At 43.0% G+C, this 26,649-nt stretch overlaps 2 protein-coding genes across 17 annotated transcripts in view; one reads left to right on the top strand and one right to left on the bottom strand.

Moving 5' to 3' along the window:
- LOC144256697 (tyrosine-protein phosphatase non-receptor type 4-like) overlaps positions 1–26,649 on the top strand; it is an 851,727-nt gene that overhangs the window by 399,994 nt on the left and 425,084 nt on the right. The gene's annotated exons all lie outside the window — the stretch shown is intronic.
- LOC144257141 (olfactory receptor 11L1-like) lies at positions 12,959–26,597 on the bottom strand. The gene is made up of 2 exons (XM_077803128.1): positions 25,630–26,597; positions 12,959–13,484 (listed from the first exon to the last, which is right to left on the bottom strand). Exons 1-2 carry the CDS (start codon positions 26,595–26,597, stop codon positions 12,959–12,961), a joined length of 1,494 nt encoding a protein of 497 aa, XP_077659254.1.

Below are 26,649 nucleotides of genomic sequence, written 5' to 3'. Positions count from 1 at the left end.
AAACATTGATGTGGCTGTGTCCCTATAATATGCTGTTTTTAAGTCCTTTGGGTATAAACCGAGGAGTGGGATAGCTGGATCAAATGGTGGCTCCATTCCCAGCTTTCCATGTATTCTCCATAATGCTTTTCATGTTGGCTGCACCAGTTTGTAGTCCCACAGCAATGTATGAGTGTGCCTCAGCAGTTTAAGGTCTGATATAGTGATGCCTCCTGCTTCACTCTTCTTGCTAAGGATTGTTTTAGCTATCCTGGGTCTCTTATTTTTTCAGATAAATTTCATGACTTTCATTTCTTTTTCTATGAGGAATGTCATTGGGATTTTTATTGGGATTGCATTAAATCTGTATAGTGCTTTTGGTGGTATGGTCATTTTAACAATATTAATTCTGCAAAGCAAGAGCAAAATAGATCTTTCCATCTTCTAAAGTCTTCTTCAATTTCTTTCTTTAGTGCTCTGTGGTTTTCACTATAGAGGTCTTTCATCTCTTCTGTTAAATTGATTCCCAGGTATTTTTTTTAGGCTATTGTAAATGGGATAGTTTTCCTCATTTCCCTTTTAGAGGACTTGACACTGATGTACAGAAATGCCTTTGATTTATGTGTATTGATTTTATATCCTGCTACTTTGCTGAATTTATTTATTCATATTTTGTAATTTTTAACATTTTAAAGTTAGTTTTCTTTTATTGCTTATGTAAAATAGTTATCATAACTCATGGTAATGGTGCCACCTATTTCATATGGTTATCATAAGTTTACAACTAACACCCTTACTATTTTGGGAGATTACTAGTGCATATTATTTACTACGGGTGCTAACAGCTAGTAGATAGTACTTACTAAAGGTTGGCTAAGGCGATAAGGTCTAAGAGGGTGAAAACCTACCTCCTGCCCTGATGGTGGAGGGACAGTATTCTGCAGTTAGTGGAGCCAGCCTTGACCCACTGATGATTTCTCTGGAGGTCCCTGTGTTTCTCATGGAGGTTGTGTTTGCAAGTTCACCTGTTCAATTTGGAAAACTTTTACTTTTCTTTTAATTACAGAGTTTTTATTTTTGGTTGCATAAGTTGATCTCTGGAGACCACCGTTCCACTTGAAGCCCTGCCTCTAGGGAAGTCACCGTGCTGAACCTTGGCTTCCCTTCTGCTTTCCAGCTCCAATAACCTGAAGACGAACAAGATCACAGACTTCACGTCAGTTCTTCCCAGAGGCATGTGGAGAAGGCACACCACTCCCAGGCGACTGCACTTGCACACACACACACACACACACACACACACACACACACACAGTTGTAATCTCCATAAATTTGTTTTCTAATATTTTGAGACTGTCTGAAAAAGGAAATAATCTTTAGAAGCATTCCCACTGTTGTCCATACCCAAGTCATGCACTTAAAAGTAAAGAGAACTGGAAGCAATGCCCTCAAGCACTCACAAACTTCTGATACACTGTAGCGGGTGAGTAGATGTTCTTTATTCCCATTTCCTCTTTATATTCTCTCTATGGCTGTGACTCTCGGGCTCTTTTCCATCTGCTTTCACTTATTGAGGAACCCATGCAGAGTTTTCTGATTGACTAGAAGGAGCCGCATTACCTCTCCATCTGTGTTCAGTCTCTGCCAGACCCTGCTGTACATCTCGGCACACAGTGATTGCTTACAGTTAAGCCAGCTCTATGGGGACCACAGGAGGAGCTCTTTCTAGTGACATCCTGTAATCAAATGTTGCTTTGCACTTCTCCATCAGCCATTCACATGTCCTCTGTCATGATCACAGGAATGAAACTGATTGCAGTTTTTCTCACCACATCACTTTACTGACACGTTCAGTGCTTATTAATTAAAATATTGAACTCAGGTTAATGTATTTGGAAAGGTCATTATAAAGGATTATAGTACAAACCTCCATTTTAACCAAATCCTTTTTTTCCCCTTATATCCTGAAATGAGAAAGGATATGAGGAAGAGAAATTCCTATAAGAAATTTATCTGCACATCTACTTGCTTTCCAGTGTGCTGTAAATATGTAATAATAAAAGTGAATTAAAGAACAAACTAATAAATATTTGTGTCATACAAGCATCCAAACTTAAAACCTAATTAGATACAAAAGCTTATCTTGTTTGCAGCACGGGCGTTTGTGATAAAATTTTCCACTAGCCTCTAACACACTCATCCATCACTCTATGGAAAAGTAGCAACAAAAATATCCACTCTCCTAAAGTCAGCTTTGTCAAAATCAATTTTTTGTTTGTATTGCAATTTGGGATTTGAAATCATGCCTCATTTCAGACTTCCACTCATAAGAGTGGATAACTTCAGTTGATTAGCTTGATAATATAAATATTTCTAAGTGACAACTTAACACATACAAAACTGTCTGCAACAGGTTCCTGTTTTCTCTGTACTTCTGGCCCTTGATTTCTGAACAACTGCATAATCTTAGCTTTTTGTTGTTACTCATAAGAAAAGCAAAATCCCAGAGGTTCAACTCCTCTACCCCTCTTCCTGAACATTTGCTTTATCTGTCTGAATTCCAAGATAAGAATAAGCAACAGTGCTATTTTTAAAAGTTGTATTTTGCGATCTTTTCCCTTACTTCTGAATGCTCTATTAACATTTAATGCACAATGGCATCAGATTCCATGGGGAGTTGGCACAAGGCTGACTTTAACTATTTTAGTGGTCAATTTGACAGTGTTGGTTGGTGCTCAGGGGTCATCAACTTATTATGTGATTGTGTATAGTTGTGTTTTTTCAATATTTTTCTTTCTCACTGGTAATAAAATAACTTTAAAAGACACTTTGTATCTATGCACTAATGTAGAGTTGGTCGTGATTGCAGCTGTGCCGGTCAGCACTGTAAATGAATATTTGGCCTCTGAGAGGGTGAGGGGCACTACAGTATGTCCATGCAGTTGTCCACAGGTCTTGAGAGGCGTTGGATTCCCCATCACAAGAGGTTCACAGCTTTCCTAAGGAGAGGTGGAAGTTGTCATAAAGTCCTTGAGACTCATTCCTATTAGGAGGGCATCTCACCTTTGAGCTCTCTTATCTTCCCTGGCTCATCTCAGGGCCTATTTGAACACTGGAAAATAATCATTTGCTTTCATTATGATTCCCTCCATAAAAACAAAAGGGGCTTAATCCATATAGGTAGGATGGGTGCCTCCAGGGCGAGATGCAAGGAACGACAACGAACCCCTCTTTCCTTCACTACAGGTGGAAGTGGAAGCTGCATGGATGGGAGCAACCTGACCAGGGTCACTGAGTTCATCCTGCTTGGGTTTCAGAATGAGAAACCCGTGAACATTCTTCTTTTCTCTGTATTCCTGCTCATGTACCTGACATCTCTGGTCGGCAACACCCTGATCATCCTTCTAGTGTGCTGTGACCGTCGCCTGCACTCACCCATGCACTTCTTCGTAGCCAACCTCTCCTTCCTCGGGGTGGCCATCACCTCCACGGTGGTGCCTGAGATGCCGGCCAACACTTTCTCCCTCACCAAAGCCATCTCCTTTGTGGGCTGCCTCACGCAGTCTTTCTTCTACTTCCTCTTGGGGTCCACAGAGTTCTTCCTCCTGGCGGTCATGTCCTTTGATCCGTACGTCGCCATCTGCAACCCACTGCGGTACGCGCTCATCATGAACAGACGTGCGCGGCACTGCTCCTGGGGTCTTACGTGGGCGCCTTTCTGTCCATCCTGGCGCCGTCAGTTTTAACGGCCCCCCTGCCCTTCTGTGGGCCCAACGTGGTGAACCACTTCTTCTGCGACAGCGCCCCGGTGCTGAAGCTGGTCTGCGCTGACACCTCTCTGGCCGAGCTGGCGGACTTCGCCTCCTCGGCGGTGCTGCTCCTGGGCTCCCTGCTCCTGACCGGCGTGTCCTACACCTGCAGCATCATCACAGTGCTCAGGATGCCCTCGGCGCAGGGCCGGCGCAAGGCCTTCTCCACCTGCGCCTCGCACATCACGGTGGTAACGCTGTACTATGGCAGTTCCATCTTCATCTATGTGCGCCCGCGGAAGGGCGGCGTGATGGACGTGAACAAGTTCGCCACCGTGCTGAACACCATCGTGACGCCCATGCTGAACCCCTTCATATACAGTCTCCGCAACGAGAAAGTGAAAGGCTCGCTCAGAGACGCCCTGGTGAAATGCCCTAGCAGACTAGGGTCAACCATGTGCCCAAGGTGACACTTCCACGAAGGTGCCCTCAGGACGGGCATTTGTCTTCTAACTGCATAGAGTTAATTTTCTGACCTCTTAATGCCCGTCAGACTCTCCAACAGAGGCTGACAGATGAGACATAAGACACGTGCTGCATTTGTCAAGCATGCTGTAGCTTGTGACAAAAGAAACCGCAAAGCTACAGCGTCTGCATTTGGTGGGTTCAGTTGCTCCTCTTTGCTCCTCGTCTCTTGAGGATCTAACTGGTTCCTCATTGTGAACTGCGGATGCCCTGCGCCTCTCCGATTTTGAAAGTCTGACTCTCCTCTTCTAATCGGAAGAGTGAGTCCTAATAATCTTCCTCGTGTTCCCGGTCTTCCCAGCAGCGTCTGCTCACTTGCCAGCAAGCTTCTAGGGCACATCTGGAGCACTCTCCTAGAGTTCAATCACGGCTGGCCAGCGGAAGGGAGCTAGAGTTCCCCCAGTATAACATCTGGAAGTCACCGTTTTATTCCGCTATGTTGTCATGAGAAAAACCTGGGAATATGATTAGTGATGAAGTTAGTGGGCATGAACTTCCCAAGAAAAGCCTCTCTAGAGCAGCTGGCCAGATTGCAGATGGGGATGATGGCAGTCAGGCAGCTCCTGGCAGCAGCTCCCTCCCCCTCACTGTCCCCAGATAAGGTGGCTCTCCACATTTCCCGGGGAATTGCTTGTCCCGGACCTCCTATATCAAACACTACTTTCCTTTACTTGAAATTGCATTGCATCCCTATTGCGATCGGTTAGTAAACTTCATTGCCTATGATACAGAATTTACAGAATAGGTCATTCCTGTGGCTGTTTTACTTATATTTCTGTTGCTGGTTGTCTTGGTATGCCTCCATTAGTTGAGGAAAATGGGAGAGATTAAATAATATAATTTAAATAGTTTCTGATTTGTTAATGCAACTGAAACAATTCTTTTTGTTTTTATTTATTTATTTATTTTTATGTTTTTGAACTAGGGATTGAACTCAGGGGCACTTGACCACTGACCACATCCCCAGCCCTATTTTGTATTTTATTTAGAGACAGGGTCTCACTGGGTTGCTTAATGCATTGACGTTGCTGAGGCTGGCTTTGAATGTGCGATCCTTCTGTCTCAGCCTCCTGAGCTGCTGGGATTACAGGTGTGCACCAGCATGCCCTGCAGCATCTGAAACAATTCTTGTACTTGTAAGTTAGATTCATTTGTGAAATATCTTCTGTAAATGCATACTTTTGTATTACTCACATGTGGGTGTAACAATGTTCTGGGGAGAATTTGAAAGTGTTCAAAAATGTGTTAAAAAGTTCACAAATTTTTTTTTATTTTCCCTTTTCCTGAAACTTTCAAATAAAACTCAAAAGCATGCCAAAGTAAGATCACCATATAACTTCTTCAAGATTGAAGATAAGTTCAGCTATTTGTCAGCAGGATAACAAAATTGTATAGATGAAAAATATCTAGAATACCATATTCTAACTTCTTACATGGTGGAGATAAGAAGGGAGGTCTGAGGCCACAGCGTAAGCAAGGCAGGAGCTGCATAGAGCTCAGAGATTCAGTCATTATTTCTCAAGCTTAATATGTATTTTTATCCTGTTAAGTGCAAGGTTACTCAGAGTTAATGAGAGCCAGTGTAGACAACCTAGGTAAATATGAAAAGAACATGGGGAAGAGAGATAAACAATAACACAAGACAATAAATGGTTTATTTGTCAATAACCTTACCACATTTTTTGCACATAGACTCACATGAAGGTTCTAAATTAGTATATATATATATATATATATATATATATATATGTCTTTTTTTATACAAAAACTGATCTATACATGATCCATTCATGATAACTTTACTGGGGCAAAATTCACACAACATAAAATCTGTGTTTTCCCTATTGCAGGGCACAGTCCAGTGGCCTTAGGTGCATTCACCTGTGGGCAGCTGTCCCCACGTTCCCTGTCCAGAGACATGCATCCTCTCAAAATGGAACTCCACGCCCCCTGGGACAGAAAGTCCTCAGCCCTTGCACCACCTGCCTCAGGGGATTTGTGCTCCTCCAGGCTGCTCCTGTAAAGATGCCTGTCCTCTTGCATCCAGGTCAGGTTACCTAGCATACAGTTCCAGGTTTATTGCTATTGCAGCACACATCAGAATTTCATTTCTTTTACAAGGCTAACTAATCTCTCTCTCTCTCTCTCTCTCTCTCTCTCTCTCTCTCTCTCTCTCTCACACACACACACACACACACACACACACACACTCCTTTGCTAACCTGCTCTCTGCCAATGGACTTAGATTCCCATAGTCATTCTACCATTTGGTTAAAAGGAATAATGGTTCTATAGCCATTGGTTTACAAATATCTGTTTGATTTCAATTCCTTTAGGTATATACCAGTAGTTAAAATGGCATGCCATAAGGTTTAATCTTCTAAAATTGATAGATATTTACATTTAATTTTTGAGGACCCTCATACTGTCATTACTAGCAATGCTCAGGGGCTTTAATTTATCCACATCCTGTGAACACTTGTTATTTTACAGTTTGGGGGCCTTTTGAATAACTGGCATCCTTTTGGATATGTAGTGGTGTCTCATTGAGCTTTGGATTTGCATTCCCTCAATAATGAGTGATGTGGAATAGGTTTTGATGTGTCTATTGGCCATTTGTATATCTTCTTGGGAGAAAGTCTGTCCATGTCTTTTGCCCATTGTTGACTTGGATAGCTATTCTTAGGTTGACTTGTTTTCTTTATTGTTGAGCTTTGCAGGTTCCTTACATTTTCTTAATATGACTTGTTTACCAGACATATGATTTGCAATAATTATTTCCACTCCACGAATTGCCTTTTCACCATGCTGATTGTGTCTGTTGATGCACAGTTTTTAATTTGGTGAAACACAATTTACTTCCTTTGTTCCTTGTGTTGCCTGCTATTTTGATCTTATATCAAGAAATCCTTGCCAAATGAATGTCATAAAGCATTTCCCCTAGGATTTTAACGAGTTTCATAGTTATACACTTGGAAGCTAAAAAAGTTGATTTCTTAAAGGAGAAAACAGAGTAGTGTTCATAGAGGATGGGTAGAGTGTATGTGTTCCTGAGTTACTAGTGTGGTTGATGGTTACTCAGCTACTTCAGTGGGGGGTGGGGGTGGGGGATAGAGACGCCGTGTCAAAGCAACACAGGGATGCTGGGAGCTGGTGAGAGCTGGCAGGTGACAATCTCAGTTGACCTCCAGGCCAGCTCGTTTATTTTTGGAATGCATACTGCTGTTATAGGGTTCAGGTAGGGTGTGCCCGCCAATCACACATAAGCACCTTAACATCTATAAGCCAATCATCTTATGCCTAATGTAACCGCACTATGAGGAAGCACTAAATCTTGCTGTCGTGATGGAAGGCAGGCTGGAAGGGTCTTTGACCCTACGGGAGAGGGACTATGATTTGGGGAGTTACATGCCCTGAAGCACTTGACGCTTGGTTTCCTGACCTGGTAATCTGGTAGCTTGACAATGCTGACCACAAGTGCTGATAATGTGGATTCACAGACAGCTGGCTAGAGCAGGGTGCCCCATCCTGCTGGTGTTCCTGTCAGGTCTGTACTACCTAGCATAGGTTTTCCTAGCACTCTGAGCTGCTTGTAGCTGCTAGCTGTGAACTGAAAGTTATTCCAACAGTAGAGCAGGGAGGAAAGTGGGGGCTAGGATAATGGGAACCAAAATAGTTAGAAGGAATAAGTTCTAGAGTTCTATACTACTTCTCTATACTACTTAATAAATAACAACCTATTTATTAAGTATTTTTAAATGAACTAGAAGAGAATAGTTCAAAGCTTATCAATACAAAGAAAGGATAAACATTTAAGGATAAGAGGCTAATTTCCCTGATCTATTACTCATTGTACACATGTAGTGAAATATCACAGTGTATCCCATAAATATGTACAATTAAAAATAAAATATCCTTTTTGGAAAAGAAGAGTTTCTAGTTTTACCCTGTGGTGAAAACAATCACACATGTCTTGCTCCTGATTGTAATGGAAGAGGTTTCTGTCTTGCACCATTGAGTAATATGTTGACTGTGGATTTTCATACATGTCCCTTATTACAAGTTAGGAAATTTCCTTCTATCCCAAGTTTTTTGAGTGTTTTTATTATGACAATGCACTGAGCATTGTGAAATTCACTCTTACCGGGTGCCCAGCACCAGGGCCCGGGGCCTCTTCTGGATGTTTTTAATGACCTATTTGGTGCAGTGCTTGACATCACTGTCCTAATTGTTGGGCAGGCTCCTCTCTTCCAAGTATTTCTCACCTTCAGTGAAATATTAACCACAGCCCATGCTGTTCTGTGAGGTTAGCAGGTTTCCTTCCAGCAGAAAAGAGCCTCATTTGCTGGGTGCTTCACCCAGTCCTGTTTACTTTCTTTCTGGAGGCTCTGAGTTATTCCCTTGGCTGTCGCATCCCATGACCACTGTGTGGCCATTTGCAGCCCCTTTCAATACCCTGCAAAGAAGACCAGTTCCTTCTATCCACCTCCTCGTCCCCTCTGGAGTGGGTGGCTCTCTCCTCACCCTTCCATTTATCATCCTCAAGGCAGGGCTGCTGCTCTGTGGTCCAAGTTGACAGATCACTCTCTCTGTGGAAGCGCCGCTCCTCCCTTGGACTTGTGTGGACACTGGTGCCATGAGCCCCTGGGCTTCCTCAGTCCCTTGTCCCTCTGAGCAGGTCCTGGCATTCACAGAGGTTCCTAGGTCCACACCATCTCCACCATTCTGCAGGGGCCCTCGGGCTGAGGCCCAGGGCAGCCCATGGCAGCAGCACCTCTCTCTGCTCAGTGGTCTCTGTGGCTGTGGGACCCCCAGCTTTGCCTGAGTCATCCCCTCTCAGATGAGCAACCTGTCATGGACAGGAAGCTCCAGGGTCATGGCACCTCTCCCAAATCCCTTCACCTTCAGCCTATGCAATGAAACCACGAAAGACCCACTGGAGGACACTTGGCTGAGGCCAGACATCCTCCAGGGACGAGGCTAAGTGACAAGATCTTTGGGAGTGGACCTCAAAATACAAGACCCTCAGCCCCACAGAGGGCAAGTTAAGGATCTGTCACTACAGCTGGGAGAGGGTGGCTGTGTTGTGTTCCCATCGTCTATGCTCACAGTCACATGGTGAGATTGTGTTTGTATATGAATTACTTTAAGATGACTAAAGATTAAAAAGCACTTTGATGATCACAGGGACACTACAGAACTGCACATCGTAGAGTATCAATGTGTGGGGACAGCACGCTCTCTAAGATGGTCACAGTAATAGTTTGCAGTCACATTGCCTCCTGTTGAGTGTGGTGGTTTGCTGAGTTGACATTATGCAGAAAAAGGAAGCACTCAGGTGTTCAGGAAGGGAAGACTCATGCTACACACACACACACACACACACACACACAGAAGACACAGTCGAGGGTTCACTCAAAACAGAATCTGAACTCCCCACGTCCCTTAGGAGCATCTGAGACACACCCACCTGCTGTTTCAGCTCGGCCACTATCCGGTGTGCCCTGAACCTCTTTCTTCCATCGTCCCAGCCCCAGAAGAGCGAGTTCATGGATGGGGGGGCAGTGAACTCTCCACACTGCCCTCCAGTAATCCTTCCTCACCTACGGCATCCTCCATTTCTCCAGGTATCCTCTCACCTGTCGAAACATTACGAAGTCTTTGCTCGACTTTGATCAAGGCCGGTACTTTGGCTATTCTTTATTTTACCCTGCTATAAGTCATAGTGCTTATCACTGCATGGTAATGTGTTGTGATGAACACATGGACAGGTGAGGTGTCTTTGCCCCTTCAGATGTAAGTTTCATGAGCATCTTGTATATAATCAGAAATTTGCCTTTATTCCCTCTAATTTTGTCTGGAGATAATTTGATGCTCAAAAACTCAAACTTTAAAGGGAATGGGCAATAGTATCAACAAAAAACAAACAGTTATTTTTATTAATTTATATGGAATTAAGTCAATTTTTCTGCCTGTGATTCAAGTTTGTTAAAGGGTTGTTATGGAAGTCCACCCAGGAGCTTTATCTTGCCAGTGTTCTTTTAAAAAAAAAATATGTATATATATTTTAGTTTTAGGTGGTCACAATATCTTTATTTCATTTTTATGTGGTGCTGAGGATCAAACCCAGTGCCTCACACATGCTAGGCAAGCGCTCTCCCACTGAGCCACAACCCCAGCCATTGCCAGTGTTCTTGCTTTGGAGAATGGCATATGTCTGACCACAAAAGAGTTATCCACACTTAAGTAACATAACATTTCTTTGTTAAATGTATTACTTATATTTATAACATAATTGAATTTACCTAGGATTTTGCAAAATTTCTGTTCAGAAAATTTGTATGTCTTAAAATATGTCATTAACATATTAGTTTTAAATTTTTTTGAATTTAAAATTCCAAATTAAGATGTTCCTCTCAGAGAAGTAACAGAGTCAACACCTGGAACCATCAGTAGGAAATTAAAGTTGCATTAATGAGCTGTCTGCATCAAAAGTAAGAGGCACAATAATTAATTAGTTTTTATTTTTTACATGAAGTTAACTGGTTCCCTTTGGGATTCAGCTAAAACTTCAGCTGTTAATATATTTCACTTAACTCACTGAAGTCTCTACTCCAATTTATAATACCTAGAAAGCATCTTTCCTTCACTTCACTCTCATTTCCTTGCAGTGAATGCAATATAAATTTGGGGGGCGGGGAGTAAGGAAGGGAATAAAGGATGTGAATAGCTTCTAAGCTTGACTAAGAACATGAAATGGGTGCAGATTATTACAATGGTCCTCTCATTCTTTGCAACCTGAGTTCCACAGTGCTGAGAAGCACCTTGTGAAGAAGAGACAATTTCTAGCTAAGTTTAACTGTGAGGAGTCCCAGTGGCTGACAAAGCTGTGCTCCTCATGCCACCTCTTTAATAGGCGAAGATCTGAAAATTTGATCCTTTTCAGGACAATTCATTTACAAAGTACCAGTACCAACTATGAATGAACATGTTGCCTAACATCTAAAAGCAGGCAAGTATGGAGACTCCTCTCCCCAAGCTCCTTCCTCCCCGTGGGCATCCTCCAGTTCCAGCTCTCCCTCTCTGGCTTCATCTGGGCCTCTGTTTCCCTTTTATCCTCCCCCACCGTGTGGCTTGGTGTCAAGTAGTCCTGCTCATTGTTTGATGCAGGCTGTGCAAAATGGAAAAACACTGAGAAGAGAGTAGATGGAAAAATCTAGAAATATCCTTCATAAAGAATCAAACAGGGAAGCAACAAAAGGGGGGATTTTAAGCAGGACAAAGAGAAAAATAGTAGAAATAGAACTCAGTGGAGAAAAGAGTGACGTCTGAGTTTATGTGAATCTTGGGCTCCATGTTTTATGATTTCTGCACTGCTGTAATTCAAAATATTCTCAGAGCTGGGCAGAGTGAAACAAACTTGTAATCTCAGCAATTCAGGAGGCTGAGGCAGGGGGATCACAAGTTCAAGGCCAGCCTCAGCAACTTAGTGAGGTCCTAAGCAACTTAGGGAGACCCTGTCTCAAAATCCACATTACAAAAAAAAAAAAAAAAAAGAATCTCAGGAACAGGACTGGGAATGTACTCAGTAGTAGAGTACTTGCCACTTGCCTAGCAGGAATGAGGTTATGGCTTGGATCCCCAGCACTGGGAGGAAAAAAAAAAATATCTCAGAAGCTCTGTTTGTTTCCCTTTGGTGCTATGCTGCATGGTAGCAGCAGCGGACATTGGCATATGTGTGTCTTAGAAGACGATCTGCACTTCATGTGACCAGTCCACAGCTTCTGTTTCAGCACAAGCAGGAACATGAAATTCATATTTTCTTAAAGATTATAGAAAGTGTATTGCTGTAGATGTGGGCATATTTGGGAAACACAGTCCAGTAGAGCCAATCCCACATGGCTTAGAGTAATCAAAAGGCCTGGGTTTGAAATGACAGTATTATGTACTCGGAGACCATGACTAGAAATTCCTAGAAATTCAAAAGCTCCTAGAAATTGAAATAGACCAATTAGCTGTAGTGTTCCACAAATTTGAGATGATAATTTATTTTCCTTAGGGATCAGGAAGAAAAAAAACAAACCTTTTGTCATGATAAGGGAAAACTATTCTGTCATTTCTGTTTTTACTGTAGTTAGAGGAGAATGGAATTATTTTCAGCCTTCAAATTTTCAATGTGTGATGTTGGACAAGTCACCTTATTTTATTGAACCTAAAACATTTGATTGGCAAAATATAGGGGTGCACTGGATACATGGAAAATAGTGAGTAGAGGTGGCTGAAGTGCTCAGCTTGAAACCTAAAGATCTGCCTTGTGTCATATATGTGATTAAAATAAATACCTAAGTAAAGTTCCGCTTTGCCAGAAGGCAGGCCACGGGGTGAGAGTGCTGTGCTCTGAGTGTTCTGCTGTCCAAGGAGATTTCACAAACGGTTGCCACTTCTGTTTAAAACACACTGACTTTGGCAGTGGAGCCGAGTGCAGGGGGACTGGCTCGACCCCAGGGTTCCTTCCTCAGATGCTGCTTTCTCCTCCCTGTCACAGGCATTGGTCAGTGGCGGCCATGAGACTGGACAACGCCAGCGTCATCTCTGAGCTGGTGCTTGTGGGCTTCTCCAATCACCCCCAGGCCAAGCTCCCCCTGTTCCTCCTGCTCTCTCTGGTCTACCTGACGTGCTGCTTCGGGAACACGGCGGTTGTCACGTTAGTGGTCCTCGATGTCTCTCTGCAGTCGCCCATGTACTTCTTCCTTTGTCACCTGGCTTTGCTGAACGTCCTCTTCAGCACGCTGGTGGTGCCCAAGATGCTCTTCAACTTCCTCACAAACAGGAAGGTCATTTCCTACGCCTTCTGCCTTGCTCAGACCTACCTCACCCTGTTCCTCGAGTGCACGGAGTGCTTCCTTCTCGCAGTGATGGCTCTGGACCGCTACATGGCCATCTGCCACCCCCTGCGATACCTGCTGCTCCTGAGCTGGCCCGCGTGCGTCGCGCTGGCGCTGGGCGCCTGGGCGCTGGGTTTTTTCGCTTCTGTGGTGCCTCTCTCCTGCTTCATCCTCCCACTCTGCGGTCCCTACGTGGTGGACTACATTTTCTGTGAGCTGCCCATCCTTCTGCACCTGTTCTGTGCAGACACGACGCTGCAGGAAGCCATGATGGCGGTAGGGGGCGCTGGAACCGTGATGGTACCCTTCCTCCTCATTCTGCTCTCCTACCTTCGCATCCTGCTGGCTGTGATGAGGGTGGACTCCGAGGAGGGCAGGAAAAGAGCCTTCTCCACCTGCACCTCCCACCTGACTGTGGTGACCATTTACTACGGGACGGGGCTGGTCAGGTACCTGAGGCCCAAGTCCCTTTACTCGGCGGAGGGGGACAAGCTCATCTCCCTGTTCTACGCAGTCATCAACCCCATGCTGAATCCTTTCATTTACAGCCTGAGGAACAAGGAGGTGCAGGGAGCCCTGGGGAGGGTGATAGGGAAATACCGGGCAGCGTGAAAGCCACAGGCTGCGCTCCTTAGACGCTAGCCACATGCCCACTTTCCTTCTCAGCATGCTCACATCCAAATTCCATCATGGAAATCCAGTCTGGCAGATTGGCAGGTGAAGATCACCACTGCATTTTTGCAAACCTTCCCTAGTGCTTCCAGCTCAATTTCTCCTCTACAAATGGACACGTGTAGGTATTCACATGTCTTCTTGGAGTCTTGGAGCATCGCTCTGCTGGTTCCGATGGCATACCCGTGAACCTCCCTCAGACTCCACCCTTGCATAGCATTTGATTCCGTCTTCTCTGTCTTCCTAAGCCTCAGGTCTCGCTGAGGTGTGCATTTCTGTTCCCCACAGCAGCTGCCTGGTGGGGTCTCAATGTGAAGGTGAGTCTCAGCTCCTTCAGAAGCAAAAGAATGACAATGAAAATGGAGAAATCCATATTGTTTTCAACATCAAGAGATGGAAATATATTTAAAGCTATTAGTGATCATTTTTAAAGGAGCATAGATTCTGTTAATTTTTATTTATCTAAATTTTTGCCCATTTTGAATAATTTTAGAAAACTATGTGTTTTCCTTAACTTTAAAATGAAAAGAAATTCTCTATTCAGTTTGTTCCCTATCGAAGACAGCTCTCATAAATAAATAATAACAGTAATTCCATTAATTTACTTTTTATATACTTAAATAAATTTGCTACAATATAATAACAAATGTGGAATTTCCAAGGGCTATATACTAATTTGTTAGTTACTAAGATTGCTGACTTTGGAGGCAGACTGCAGATTTAATTCCAAATCACAACAATTAATTGTTCTATGTTCTTTACAAATAACTTCTCTGTGCATGGATTTCTTACTTGAAAGCTCAGGAAATGCCATGTAAACTTATGATTTTGTACAGGTAGATGAACATTGTCCCCTTAGACCCAATAACACTGATTTAGAACACCATGCAGTCTAGATCCTCTGCCATCTTCCATCTGCTAGTGAGAACAATTTCATACTGAAATTGTGATTGTACTTCCACTAAATAGACATCCTATTTATTTATTTATTTTGGTACTGGGGATTGAACCCAGGGGCACTGAGCCAGATCCCCAGCCCTATTTATTTTTTTACTTATTTATTTTTATTTTGAGACAGGGTCTTGCTAAGTTGCTTAAGGCCTTGCTAACTGCTAGGGCTGCTCTTCAGTTCTTCCTCCCTCAATCTCCCCAGCTGCTGGGATTACAGGCCTGTGCTATACACTTAGCTTACATAGACATCATTTTAGATGGACTTTACTGACCACTGTTGGGAGCTGATTTTCCTGTTGAAGTGGATATTGTTTTCTAGGGCCAGGTAGTGTACTAAAAAAAAAATGAGGCTCTAAATATAAGGTGACTAAATATAGGATCCAAAGAACTTAAAATGTGTCTAGTTAACCCATGCACATCTGTACCCTGGGGATAACTAGCTGATCATAACAGTTCATCCCTGTGGGAACAAGTGCATAAAGTACTGCATACCTGGCGTCTATTAAGGGTGTCTGAGTAGCAGGCCACTCCCCCAAGCTTGGCCAGTTAGTGGCAAACGGAAGGAAGGCACAGCCCTGGGCGTTTGGCCTCCTGTTGCAGTTGCTGTGCTTGCTCCACAGCCGGCTCCTCCACTGGTCACTACAAGGACAGTTGCATTGCATTGGTGGCTGCCTGAGATCTGCTTAGCTGCTCCCTGAGTATATATACATGGTAACTGCACAATAAAATCAGACCTGCTCCCTGATTGGTCTGCAAAGATCTTGATTAGGGACTGCAGCCACACTCTCCTCTACCCTGTTCCATGGATCTCCTCACTGAATGAGATAGAGCCCACACACATCCCTATTCAGATGGACATAGATTTCTTTTGAAGACATTTAATACTAAAATATCCAAGAATCTGGACTTGTTCCTCTGTCATAAATTTTAATATATTTTATATGCAATGCCACAAGAGAAAAAAGAAGCAAATATTAAGATGGAATGAGACAGTAGGTGCTTAATTGATACATCTATGCCTCCATTGCAACATTGTACAAACATGGTTTTGTGTGTCCCCAATTGTATGCTTTCATTTTACAGTAGCTATATGTCTATGGCTTTTGTTGAAAGCAACAATGTTTCTGTGGTGACCCAGAGCCTTGCCATCTTACTGACACAGTTGAACATGACATCTCTTCTTGCTCTCAAGTGCATTGCCTAGCCAGTGAACAATCCTGAGGAAAAACACTGTGTATAAAATCAGAGGCCTATTAAATCCTGACTCAAACCAAAGTTAGTAAGCATTACTGTCTGTTTTATTCATCTTGAATTTAATAACTGCATTACTCTTAATTCATTGCAAATTGGTCATTTTATGGTTTTAATAAAGTTTCCCAATTACTTACATTGTGCAAAGAAAAAAAGCAGAAATTTTATATGAGACTGTGGTAGGGGGTAAATAAACCTAGAGTTGGGCTGGGGATATAGCTCAGTTGGTAGAGTGCTTGCCTTGTATGCACAAGGCCCTGAGTTCTAATCCCCAGCACCACGCACACACAAACCAACCTAGAGTCAACAAACTCACAGTGAAAACATTGTGGCATTTCTGTTTGATATAATTATGTGTTAGGTGAAATGAATTTCACAAAGCACCAAATTAACTGTGAACTCATAGACTTGGTTTAATATAAACTAATAATAACCCCGACTGAAAGATCACATTTTAAGAGAGCCCATAATTATAGATCCCCATGTTTCATCTTAAATTCAATAGTATTAAATGTTTAGCTACTTCTAAATGAAAAATCCCAACAGCATGGATTCACCTATTTCTCAGTGATTCACTCTGCTCATTAGTTTTCTGGTTTCACATAAGAAACACAAAATACATCCATTTAATACTTGCATGATAATTTATGTTAAAAAAAACTTTGCAAAACTACCTGAATTTGACTAAATTTTGCACTTTATCATGCAAAGACTTAATTAGTTCACTCTTCAGTTTTGATTAGACCAGACCCTGAAACTACATGAAAAGTAAACCTTAGATTGGTTACTGATAAGATGAGTGTGTGAAAATTGAAACAATTTTGCAAATCAGTCTGTTCCTGGAAAACAGACAAGAAGTGGGTAGAGGGAAAGGTGTGTTTATGGGAGGGTGGCACAGGGAGAAGTCAGTTCCCTGAGTGACTTCAGGTTCAAGGATGCTCTCAGTGCTCACAGAATCTTAATGAGATCACAGCAGAAGGTGCTTCTTGATTTTGACTCATCATTCCCAACACATAAACGAAGATGACTTTTTAGGGGTCTAAATGGGATACCTGCAACTTTAAACAGAATCAATTTGACCAGTTGAGATGAGCTGAATAATCAAGTAAATTTGTTTATTTATTAATTACATTAAGAAAGTTAAAAGCCCATTAATTTTTTTCTCTCTAGCATACAAAGAGGACAGATATATTGTGTGTGTGTGTGTGTGTGTGTGTGTGTAAAATATATGGTCTTAATCAGTTCTTTGTTGTGGGTTCTAATCAAGTAAGAATTTGATATGTCTTAATACTTAGAAGCAAAGAAGAAAGAAGTCTCTGAAAGCATTGCACTACAAATTAGAAGTAATCATCTTCTTCCCAAAGAGTAACTATGTTTAGTCACAAGAAATCGTGTATCTCTTCCTTCCTTTTATTTTCAATAAAATATTTTTGTTTTTAATAAAATGTTTCAGAATTCATCCTTCCCCAGCTTGAATATCACACTTGACAAGTGAAATTGTAGAAATTTACTGTACACAACTTGATGCTTTTATATATGAACATACTGTGAAATGATTAAACCTGTGTTTAAACCTTGAAAATTCTCTTTTATTTATATATGTGAGAATGTTGAGCCCAAAACTAAGAAATTTCTTCCCTATTATGCTAGATGTGGTAGTGCACACCTGTAATTCCAGCAGCTCGGGAGAGTAAGGAAGGAGGATCACAAGTTCAAAGCCAGCCTCACCAATGGCAAGGCACTAAGCAACTCCAGTGAGACACTATCTCTAAAAATAAAATACAAAATAGGGCTGGGATGTGGCTCAGTGGTAGAGTGCCCCTGAGTTCAACACTAGGTATTTAAAAAAAAAATAAAGATTTCTGGGAAAAGCATGTAATCATTAATTAATGCAGAAAGTTTCCCACATATGGTACTTAAAGAAGCTGGCTTCCCTCCATATCTTCCCATAATTATACTTTTTTGGCCTTGTTTAAATTTGCTGTGATTCCAGGAACAGAGTTATTTGAAAAATTGTTTGCATTTTCCACATCCACATATTGTCCACGACCAGTCTGACATTCAGTTTTGTTTTTTGTTGTGGGGGGAGAGTGGGTATAAAGAATTGAGCTCAGTGGCACTCGACCACTGAGCCCCATCCCCAGCCCTATTTTGAATTTCATTTAGAGACAGTGTCTCACTGAGTTGCTTAGCACCTCACTTTTGCTGAGGCTGGCTTTGAACTTGCAATCTTCCTGCCTCAGCCTTCCAAGGACATTCAGTTTTAGTGTGATTTTATTCAGGCCTCTGGTTCCACACCCAGGTTTCCACACCCTTAAAACTGCCACAGTCATCCTTTGGATGTGGGCTGTCTTTAAGTGGTGACATTAGGTCCTTGGGGCTTCATACTTACCTAGAATGGCTAGAACCTCTAAATTATTATGTGCACAGTGCCTGATCTAGAAAGAAGAATTTTAATTCCATGGAAGCATCAATTTCAACTATGATACATGCAGCAGTCAGACAAATTGTACTTTTAGCACCATTTCCTTGGGGCTTCCCCTGGCTGAAGCATGGACCACAAGAGCAGGACATGATGTCATGATGTCAGTGTGCACTTACATATGTAACATGGTGTCATTTACGATCAACAAGGTGGCAGCACAGCTCTCAACAGATGTCCAGATGCAGCCACTGCAAAAGGAACCCACTAGATTGGAGTTTGGGCCCAGCATTTATGTTCATGTTTCTGCAGCACTGAGATACCTGCTGCAGGAGGCATCATAAACTAGACACACAACCTGTTTCCTTTGTTCTCTGGCGACATCACATGTGAAAATCCAATGAAGCTCCTAACTGAAGAATAAATCCAGATGCTTGGAGTGTTTCAACATTGAATGTCTTTGGAAGAAACCAGAGGTCTTTCACTGGAGAAGCAGCTGGAGGGCCCTGGATCCAGGTAACACTAAGATAGCTGTGGATGTCATGTTCCCGGGGATTCTTGTGTACCTAAAATATGGACGGAACCCCAAATTATTCTCAGTGTACTACCTGGCCTAGAAAGAGGAGTTTCAATTGCCAAGAGTGGTAATAAAAGTCTGAAAAGTTTTCTACTTGGTTAAATTGCATATTTCTCTTTTTTTATGAACTTACAAAATTCAGCACAGAACACTTCCTTTGCACTTAGTAACAGATGAAAATGATGGTATGGAGTGTGCTCCGGGTCCTCACTGCTCTAGCTATCTTGTTTGTGTTTACCTAAGCAGTGTCCTGTAGGCTGCATCACCTGGTCCATCCAGTATGAAAGTAACACAGAGTGGTTTTTTGATGAAAGATGGAAAAACCCAGTGGCTGATTTTGGAATTATCTCCGAAGTCTGCCTCCAATTTCAGCAATATCAGAATAATTGGCATCTGGCTCCTTGAAACATCAAAATTGCAAATGTTGTAACAAATATATCTTCCTAAAAAGTAAGTACATAAAACTGCTGTAAGTATTTAGGCATCTAAACTATTTCACATATGGAGCTAATGAATATGTAATTGAGAAGAGTCTCTCTCAATTTTAAGTTGAATCACATTCTTTTTCCCTCACAGGTAACATTTTTCTTAAATGGACAAAACAAAAATGAGAATGCCTACACATCTTTTAAATATTTTTATTAATTACTTCAAAAGATATTTTCCTCTAGTAAGATTTAAGGGTATATGTATTTCATAAGTTGGACGACTTTTTTTCTTTTTTACTTTTAACCTTGGTATTCACAAAAGATTGACTTTTGCCCCAAAGACACCAAAATTTACTGACTCTTAAGTCCTTTACCAAAAAAAAAAGCATAGCATTTGCATATAACTTACACATATCCTGCAGACACTGCACACATCAACTCTAGATTATATAATACTTAATACAATGTAAATGCTACCTTAGTTTAGGGAATAATAAGAGAAAAGTCTATGTGCGTTCATTACAAATGCAATCTCTAAAATATATTCAGTGTGAAGTTGGTTGAAGCCATGATCCAGAAACCATCCAGAGTGAAATTGCTGGATCATAGGGTGTATTTTAAATTTTCATTTTTCTCAGCAACCCCCAAATTGTTTTCCATAAGGGCTTCAAAATTTTACATTCTACAAGTAGTACACAGGTTTCTAATTTCTCTCATTTTCAATTAAACTTATTATTTTATGAAATAATAGCCAAAAAAAGCTACATAGTAAAAAGGACTGGGGTATAGCTCAGTGGTGAAGCACCCCTGGAATCTATCCCCAGTACATAATAATAATAATGATGATGATGATGATGATGATAATAATAATAATAATAATAATAATAATAATTTGGACATATAAAAGTGGATATATTTCTGTTTTGTTGCTTTGTCTTGCTAGTCCTTTACCAGTTTCTCCATTCCAATGGAAAACAACATGAAGTTTCCTCAAAAGTTAAAGAGAAAATAGAACTACAATATTATCCAGATTACCCTCTTCTCCTTAGAATGGAGAAAAAAAATTATAGTATTAAAATGGAATTGTGTACACCAGTGGAAAAAAGAAATTAGTTTCACTTCTACACATGAGTAACTATCTTTTTTTAAAAAATATTTTATTTAGTTAGTTAGTTTTAGGTGGACACAATATGTTTATTTTATTTTTATGTGGTGTTGAGGATCGAACCCAGTGCCTCACGCATGCCAGGCGAGCACACTACCGCTTGAGCCACATCCCCAGCCCACATGAGTAACTATCAAAAAAAAAAAAAAAACAGAACTGTAATTTAAAAAGGGTAAGGAAATGTAAATTTATTTATAACAGTTTCTAAAGTGGGGAATTCTATATATATTATATATATAATATTCTGCTTAGGCATACATAGATAGTGAAATCAGCAAAATTAAGCAAAGGGAAGGTTATTCCAAAATTCAGACTAATAATTATCTCATAGAGCATAGAAGCCATATTCTTCTTTAATCTAAACTGAGATCATGGAGTGACTGCACTTTGGCTCAGAGCCCAGAACAGAGCTGGGCAGCTGTGGAGGGCACTGGGCCCATGGCATTCTGACCAGATGTTTTTGGGTTGTGCCAGACCACAGAAACCACTACACCCTGGACCTTCACTTGCTCTTCCTGCATCTGCAGCTGCTGAGCAGTGATAACTAGTGAACTTGTGGGCTGTGAAATGGCCATTCCCTGAGAACGTGGGTCAGTCCTAGAGTGTCCCTGAGTTCAATTCCTGGGAAAAGGAGAGAGAGAGAGAGAGAGATACAAATTTGGAGCTATTCCTTGAGGCATCATACAGATTTAGAGATGGGAAAGAAAGGTTATAAATAGATTTTTGGTTAAAACAACAGCAAACATGTGAAGAGGGTAAAAGATTACAAACCCAGGAAAGAATGTGGATTCACATGCCATTTAGACTCTAAGATCAGGCAGTCATTTTCCTCTATTTTGATCATAAACTCTTTTCACTGTTGAACCACTCCGCAAAGAAAAGACCACTGATTCCAATTTTAAATCAAATTAAGCAAGTTTATATTGTGTACACAAAGAAAGCTGGCCAGGACTGTCTCTCCCAACCCTGGGCTAGAGATCAGCACTCCAGCTCTCCAGAAAAATTTTACAGCACAAAAAGTTGCAAAGGGAGTTGTCTTGAGAACTTATAGCAAACAGGATTTTGACAAGCATAATACAATGATCTGCATGGCTTAACATTTCAAGGTAGGGAATAAATTCAGATCCCAATATCAGAATTTATGAGGTACTGCTGAGGTTTAAGAGAGGGTTGTTATCTGGTCAGGGAGACCCAGGCATGGATGAGTTCAAGGCATGGGCAGGCATTCCAAACAAGTTGAGAAATCTCAGGAATTTATAGTAAAACAGAAATGAACTTTTCATGAATTTGTGAGGAGATGGATCCCAATCTTAAAATGGAATTAGGCTGAGTTTATCAGTCACTTGGTGGTTCAGAAGTAAATGGAAAATAGAGGTGATTTTCATGAAAATGGAATAGTTTCTCTATTCATCAGGAAATTGAATGTCAATTTTCCTTTTCTACACCATCATTAAATTGTTGGTCATGTTGACAACTTAACCAAAAGAATGGTATTCATATAATAAATGCACTGTTTTCATTCTATGTGCACAATAGGTAATGTACCCACGTGATTCAGTTTGTTACATCACAGTCAGAGAACTGAAGCATCCTTTAGGCATTAGTAAGGCTCACAGCCACAGGAATTATTTTCAGCATGGGGTGAGCTTTATTCTAACTCCTATCTATGTTGTACCTATGACAGAAACACTTCAGGTATCTGAAATGACACCTTAAAAAGTTGCTACATTTATTTAGTCAACAACTGAGAATCAAAATAAATAATAATTTTAAAACACATATTATTACTCATATAACACTGTACAATGGTCCAGTGATCTTTGGAAAAGTAACTGAGGAATAAATTGCGCTGAACTTCAGTTCCATTAAACCATCTCCCACCAAAGACCGGACTCCGTGAGCTGGCACTTGCACAAGCCACTGAAGCAGGAGCGAGGTGTGGGGCGGAGTGACAGCTGCTGCGCCTGAGTGGCCTTGCACAGCCTGGAGGGCGCTCCAGGCAAGGCCACTGCTGGGCAGAGGGCAGGGCTGCATGCCTGACCCCATCGTGCCCAATGGAAAGCTGAACTCTAGGACTCCTTCTTTCTCAGGAGTGGCTGAGGAGCCTGAGGAAGTCCTTGCTGTACCCTGCTTAGTCCCAGGTGTCCTCCCACACTCCCTTTTGAAAACCTCTTCCTTGGAGAATCTTGCTCTTAAGTACAAGAAGCTGTCTTTCCAGATTAAGATCAACCCCTTTGCCCTGGGCTGCTCCCTCTCATTTGCAAATGACTCTAAGGCAGGTCTTCTCACAGCCAGGAGCCCTGCAGGGACTGACCCCTCCCCACTTCACTATGCCCAGCACCTCAATGTTCCAGCAGCCACACCTTTGGCTCTGCATTCACTCCAAGCCAGACAATGCCTTAAATTACTGATGGAAGACACCAGACCCCTAAGTATCACTTCCTGTCAATCCAGGTAGCTCGGGTAACCTGGTTAGACCTGCCTTTAGTTTTTGCTTTGGATTTCTATCCTTGGCTTTGCTTACTAACTGACTCTTCATTTATCTTCTTGGTCATCACTGACTTGAAGTCCTTCCCTTTCTTGTTCCGTCTCCAACTGTGCCCAGAAGCTCAGCCTCAACCCAGGATGAACCCTGACTTTCACCATAATCCTAAAGTGCTGAACCCACAGGCAGTGCCACATGAACGAATGATACCACCCTCACTGGGCAAAGTGGGTCTGGGGCACCTGTAGCCCTCCCTTCAAGCCCGAGGGTGCTGCTGTCTGTGGCACATAGGCACCACCGACCTTGTCATAAACATAAGAAGGTTAGGGCTGGGGATACAGCTCAGTTGGTAGAGTGCTTGCCTTGCATGTACAAGGCCCTCGGTTCAATCCCCAGCACCACATACACACACACACACACACACACACACACACAAAAAGGTAAATCTTACTGTATGTTAATTGTATCTCAATAAAATTGACACAACAATTAAAAAAAAAGCAGGTGAGCCCTCAGGTGAAAGTGCCCAATCCCATCTCCATTTCTAAGACCTCATCCAAGGAAGACCTCTGCCTTCTGCCCCTGAGGCTGAACCAAGTTCTCTCCCTCTGAGCACTGCCACTTCACACTTGTCCTGGACCCGTCCTGCCCAATCCCAGGCTTTCAGGTGCTGCTTATACTAGAGACCTCTCAGGATTTTGCACACTAATGGCCTTCCCCACCTGCGTTGGAATCGACCCAGGGGCTAACATCTTACAATTTATAAAAACACAACTACACCTCCAGTGAGATAGCTGGCTCTCACCCCTTCAACACTACCCTTCAGGAAAACTGTTTGCAAACACAGCTGCTCCCTTCCCTCTGGAGCATTCTCTTGGGCACTGCCCCCTGTGGTATCACCCTCTGCATGACAAAGACACTGCCCTCTAGGGACAGCAGTGCTCTGGGTCAGGCAAAGTGTAACCCTCTGGCTCCAGCTTCCCTGCTGTCCCTTCCTCCTGCCAGCTCCGCCCCTGAGCCACCAGCTCCGCAGCTAGCTCAGCCTCCTCTGGCGTCTTCTACTACTTGGGGTTCCTCCTCCCACCTTTTTGTATTTTCCATTCCTTTGCTCTGCTCTGTCTTTGCTCTCTTGATTTTTTGGTTGCACTCTCCTGAAGGGACCTGCTTATATGGATTTCATTAACAAATCTAAAATCAAACCAACTTCCTTTACCCCATGAGCTGCTGCATTAACCCAACAGTTCTTTCTCTGTCTTTTCTTTAAATAGTTTTTAAATAGTTGTAAATGCAAACTTCATCTTCAGTTCTATATTTAGTACCCTCCAATAATCAATCATTTCTCTTAGTGTAAATTCAAAACCTCTACAGGGTTATTAATGATCCACAGGAACAAGGCTCTACCCCTCCCCAGGCTGACCTCTGTCCACCTCCCCAGTCACTCTGCCTTCCTCTTCTGTCCTGCATGCCACCATCTCAGCCTGGACTTCTCTGTCCACTTCTGCTCTCCTCCTCCCAGCAATGAAGGTTGAGCACTAGGTGGGCAGAGCTTCCCTAACCCCCTGCTGATGCAGGCCTTGCTGGTCTGCCTTCAAGCCCAGCCTACTCTCTGTTCCACAGTGTTTACAGAAACAGAAGCACATCCTTATTCTCTATAGGGCTCAAGCCCTCTTGCCTTCTGGAATTAAGCTTCATTGAGGCCAGTCTTCCTCGCCTTTTCTATATCTTGTATCTCCAGGCACTGCAGACTGCAGCAGGAGAGCAGGAGACCTCCTACTTCAGGGGATTAAAAGTATTTGTGGAATTAAGGAATGGAATCTGTCAGGGTGTGTGTGGGGGGGGGGGTGGCAGAGATCTCCTAAATCCTGGGTGAGCAAAGGAACTTGTGAAAGAAATTTGTATTATGCCACAGGGCCTGACTCCAGTCTTCCAATCCCTCTACCCCCTTCCTTCCTTCCCTGGAATTTCATTAAACAGAAAATATTAGAAGTCTAGCTTATTCAAGACAAATGCTTAGCACTTTAAAAATCCTTATTTGTTCTCTTATCACTAGGAGATAATGGAGGACAAAACACAATTCCAAAGTCTTGGTTTGCTTTTTCATTCATTCTTGCCACAGCTGTCATACATCAGGTTTGAGGTGTGCAAGGCCAGTTTCCCAACAGTGTGTGGAGGTTAGAACTGCCTGTCCCTATGCTGTGCAAATGCAAGGGAATCCCTCAGGGACCAGTGGCCTTGCTGCCTTCTCAGGGCTTTTCTAACAGCCTCCTTGAAGTCTTTGTTCCTCTGGGTTGAGGCCACGCATGCCATCACCAGGTGCTGAGACTGCAGATTCCCAGCAGAAGAGAAAACATGCCTGAGGACAGAAGGTCCCCACACAGAAGCCCATCTTCTGACGTCTCGTGGGCGGGGGACCTCAAGTCACTGATTCCTTACAGCTGCAGGACCCTCTGCACACAAGCAGGGATGCTCAGCCTGGGCTCTGAAGCCAGAGTCCTGGTCCTGCCTGGCCCCAGGAGCTGCTGCCTGCAGACTCTCCCTACCTAATGAAGACCTGTCCTCTCACTCCGACTCCACAGCGGCCGCGCTGCCTTCTGATAGCTTTTCTAACAGCCTCCTTGAAGTCTTTGTTCCTCAAGCTGTAGATGACTGGGTTCATCAGTGGTGTGACCACGGTGTAGAAGACAGAGATGATCTTGTTGATTTCGGGTGACAGGTGGGCACTGGGGCGCACATACATGGAGATCATGGTCCCATAGTAGATGGTGACAACAGCCGGGTGGGACCCACAGGTGGAGAAGGTCTTCCTCCGTCCAGAAGCTGAAGGGATCCTCAATATGAAGGACACAATGAAGACATAGGACACAAGGGTCAGGAGAAAACAGATGCACAGCACTGCGACTGACAGGACAGAGATGGCCATCTCGGTGACGTGGGCACTGGAGCAGGAGAGTTGCATGAGCGGCGGGAGGTTACAGAAGAAGTGGTTGATCTGGTTGGGCCCACAGAAGTCCAGCTGGGAAATCATCATGGATGGCAGAAAGCCTGTGCCCACCCCTGTCAACCAGCAGAGGGCCAACAGGTGCCTGCAGGTGTCAGGGCTCATGAGGAAGGGGTAGTGCAGTGGACTGCAGATGGCCAGGTACCGGTCGTAGGCCATCACGGCCAGGAGGAAACATTCAGTAGCCCCAGAGAACACGAAGAAGTAGAGCTGTGCCATACAGGCGGAGAAGGAGATGGCCCGGCCCCAGGAGGCCAGGTTGGCCAGGAGAAGGGGCATGATGGTGGACGTGTACCAGATCTCCAGAAAAGAGAGGTGCTGGAGGAACGTGTACATGAGGGAGTGCAGGCGCCGGTCCTGGCTCACCACTGCGATAATGACGATGTTCCCGGTGAGGGTCAGGAGGTAGATGAGTAGGAAAATGGTGAAGAGCAGGGTCTGCCACTCCTGAAGGGTCCGGAATCCGAGCAGCTGAAACTCGGTGACTGCAGACACATTTGGGGCTTGCATCGTCTGGGGGCAGCGAGTGCAGAAAACATGTATGATAAGCACAGAGTGCGAG

This window comes from Urocitellus parryii, chromosome 1 (genome assembly GCF_045843805.1).
Source record: "Urocitellus parryii isolate mUroPar1 chromosome 1, mUroPar1.hap1, whole genome shotgun sequence".
In the NCBI taxonomy this organism is placed as follows: Eukaryota; Metazoa; Chordata; class Mammalia; order Rodentia; family Sciuridae; genus Urocitellus; species Urocitellus parryii.
The sequence above is the reverse complement of the archived record's forward strand: the minus strand, read 5'-3'. Positions and strand labels throughout refer to the sequence as shown.

Coding starts and splice junctions, on each gene's coding strand:
- LOC144257141 (XM_077803128.1), bottom strand. CDS start 26,597: ATGCAAGCCCCAAATGTGTCTGCAGTCACCGAGTTTCAGCTGCTCGGA. Junction 13,485..25,629: donor AGAGGACAGGTCTTCATTAG/GTAGGGAGAGTC, acceptor CCCTCATCACAG/CCAGCAGGATGCGAAGGTAG.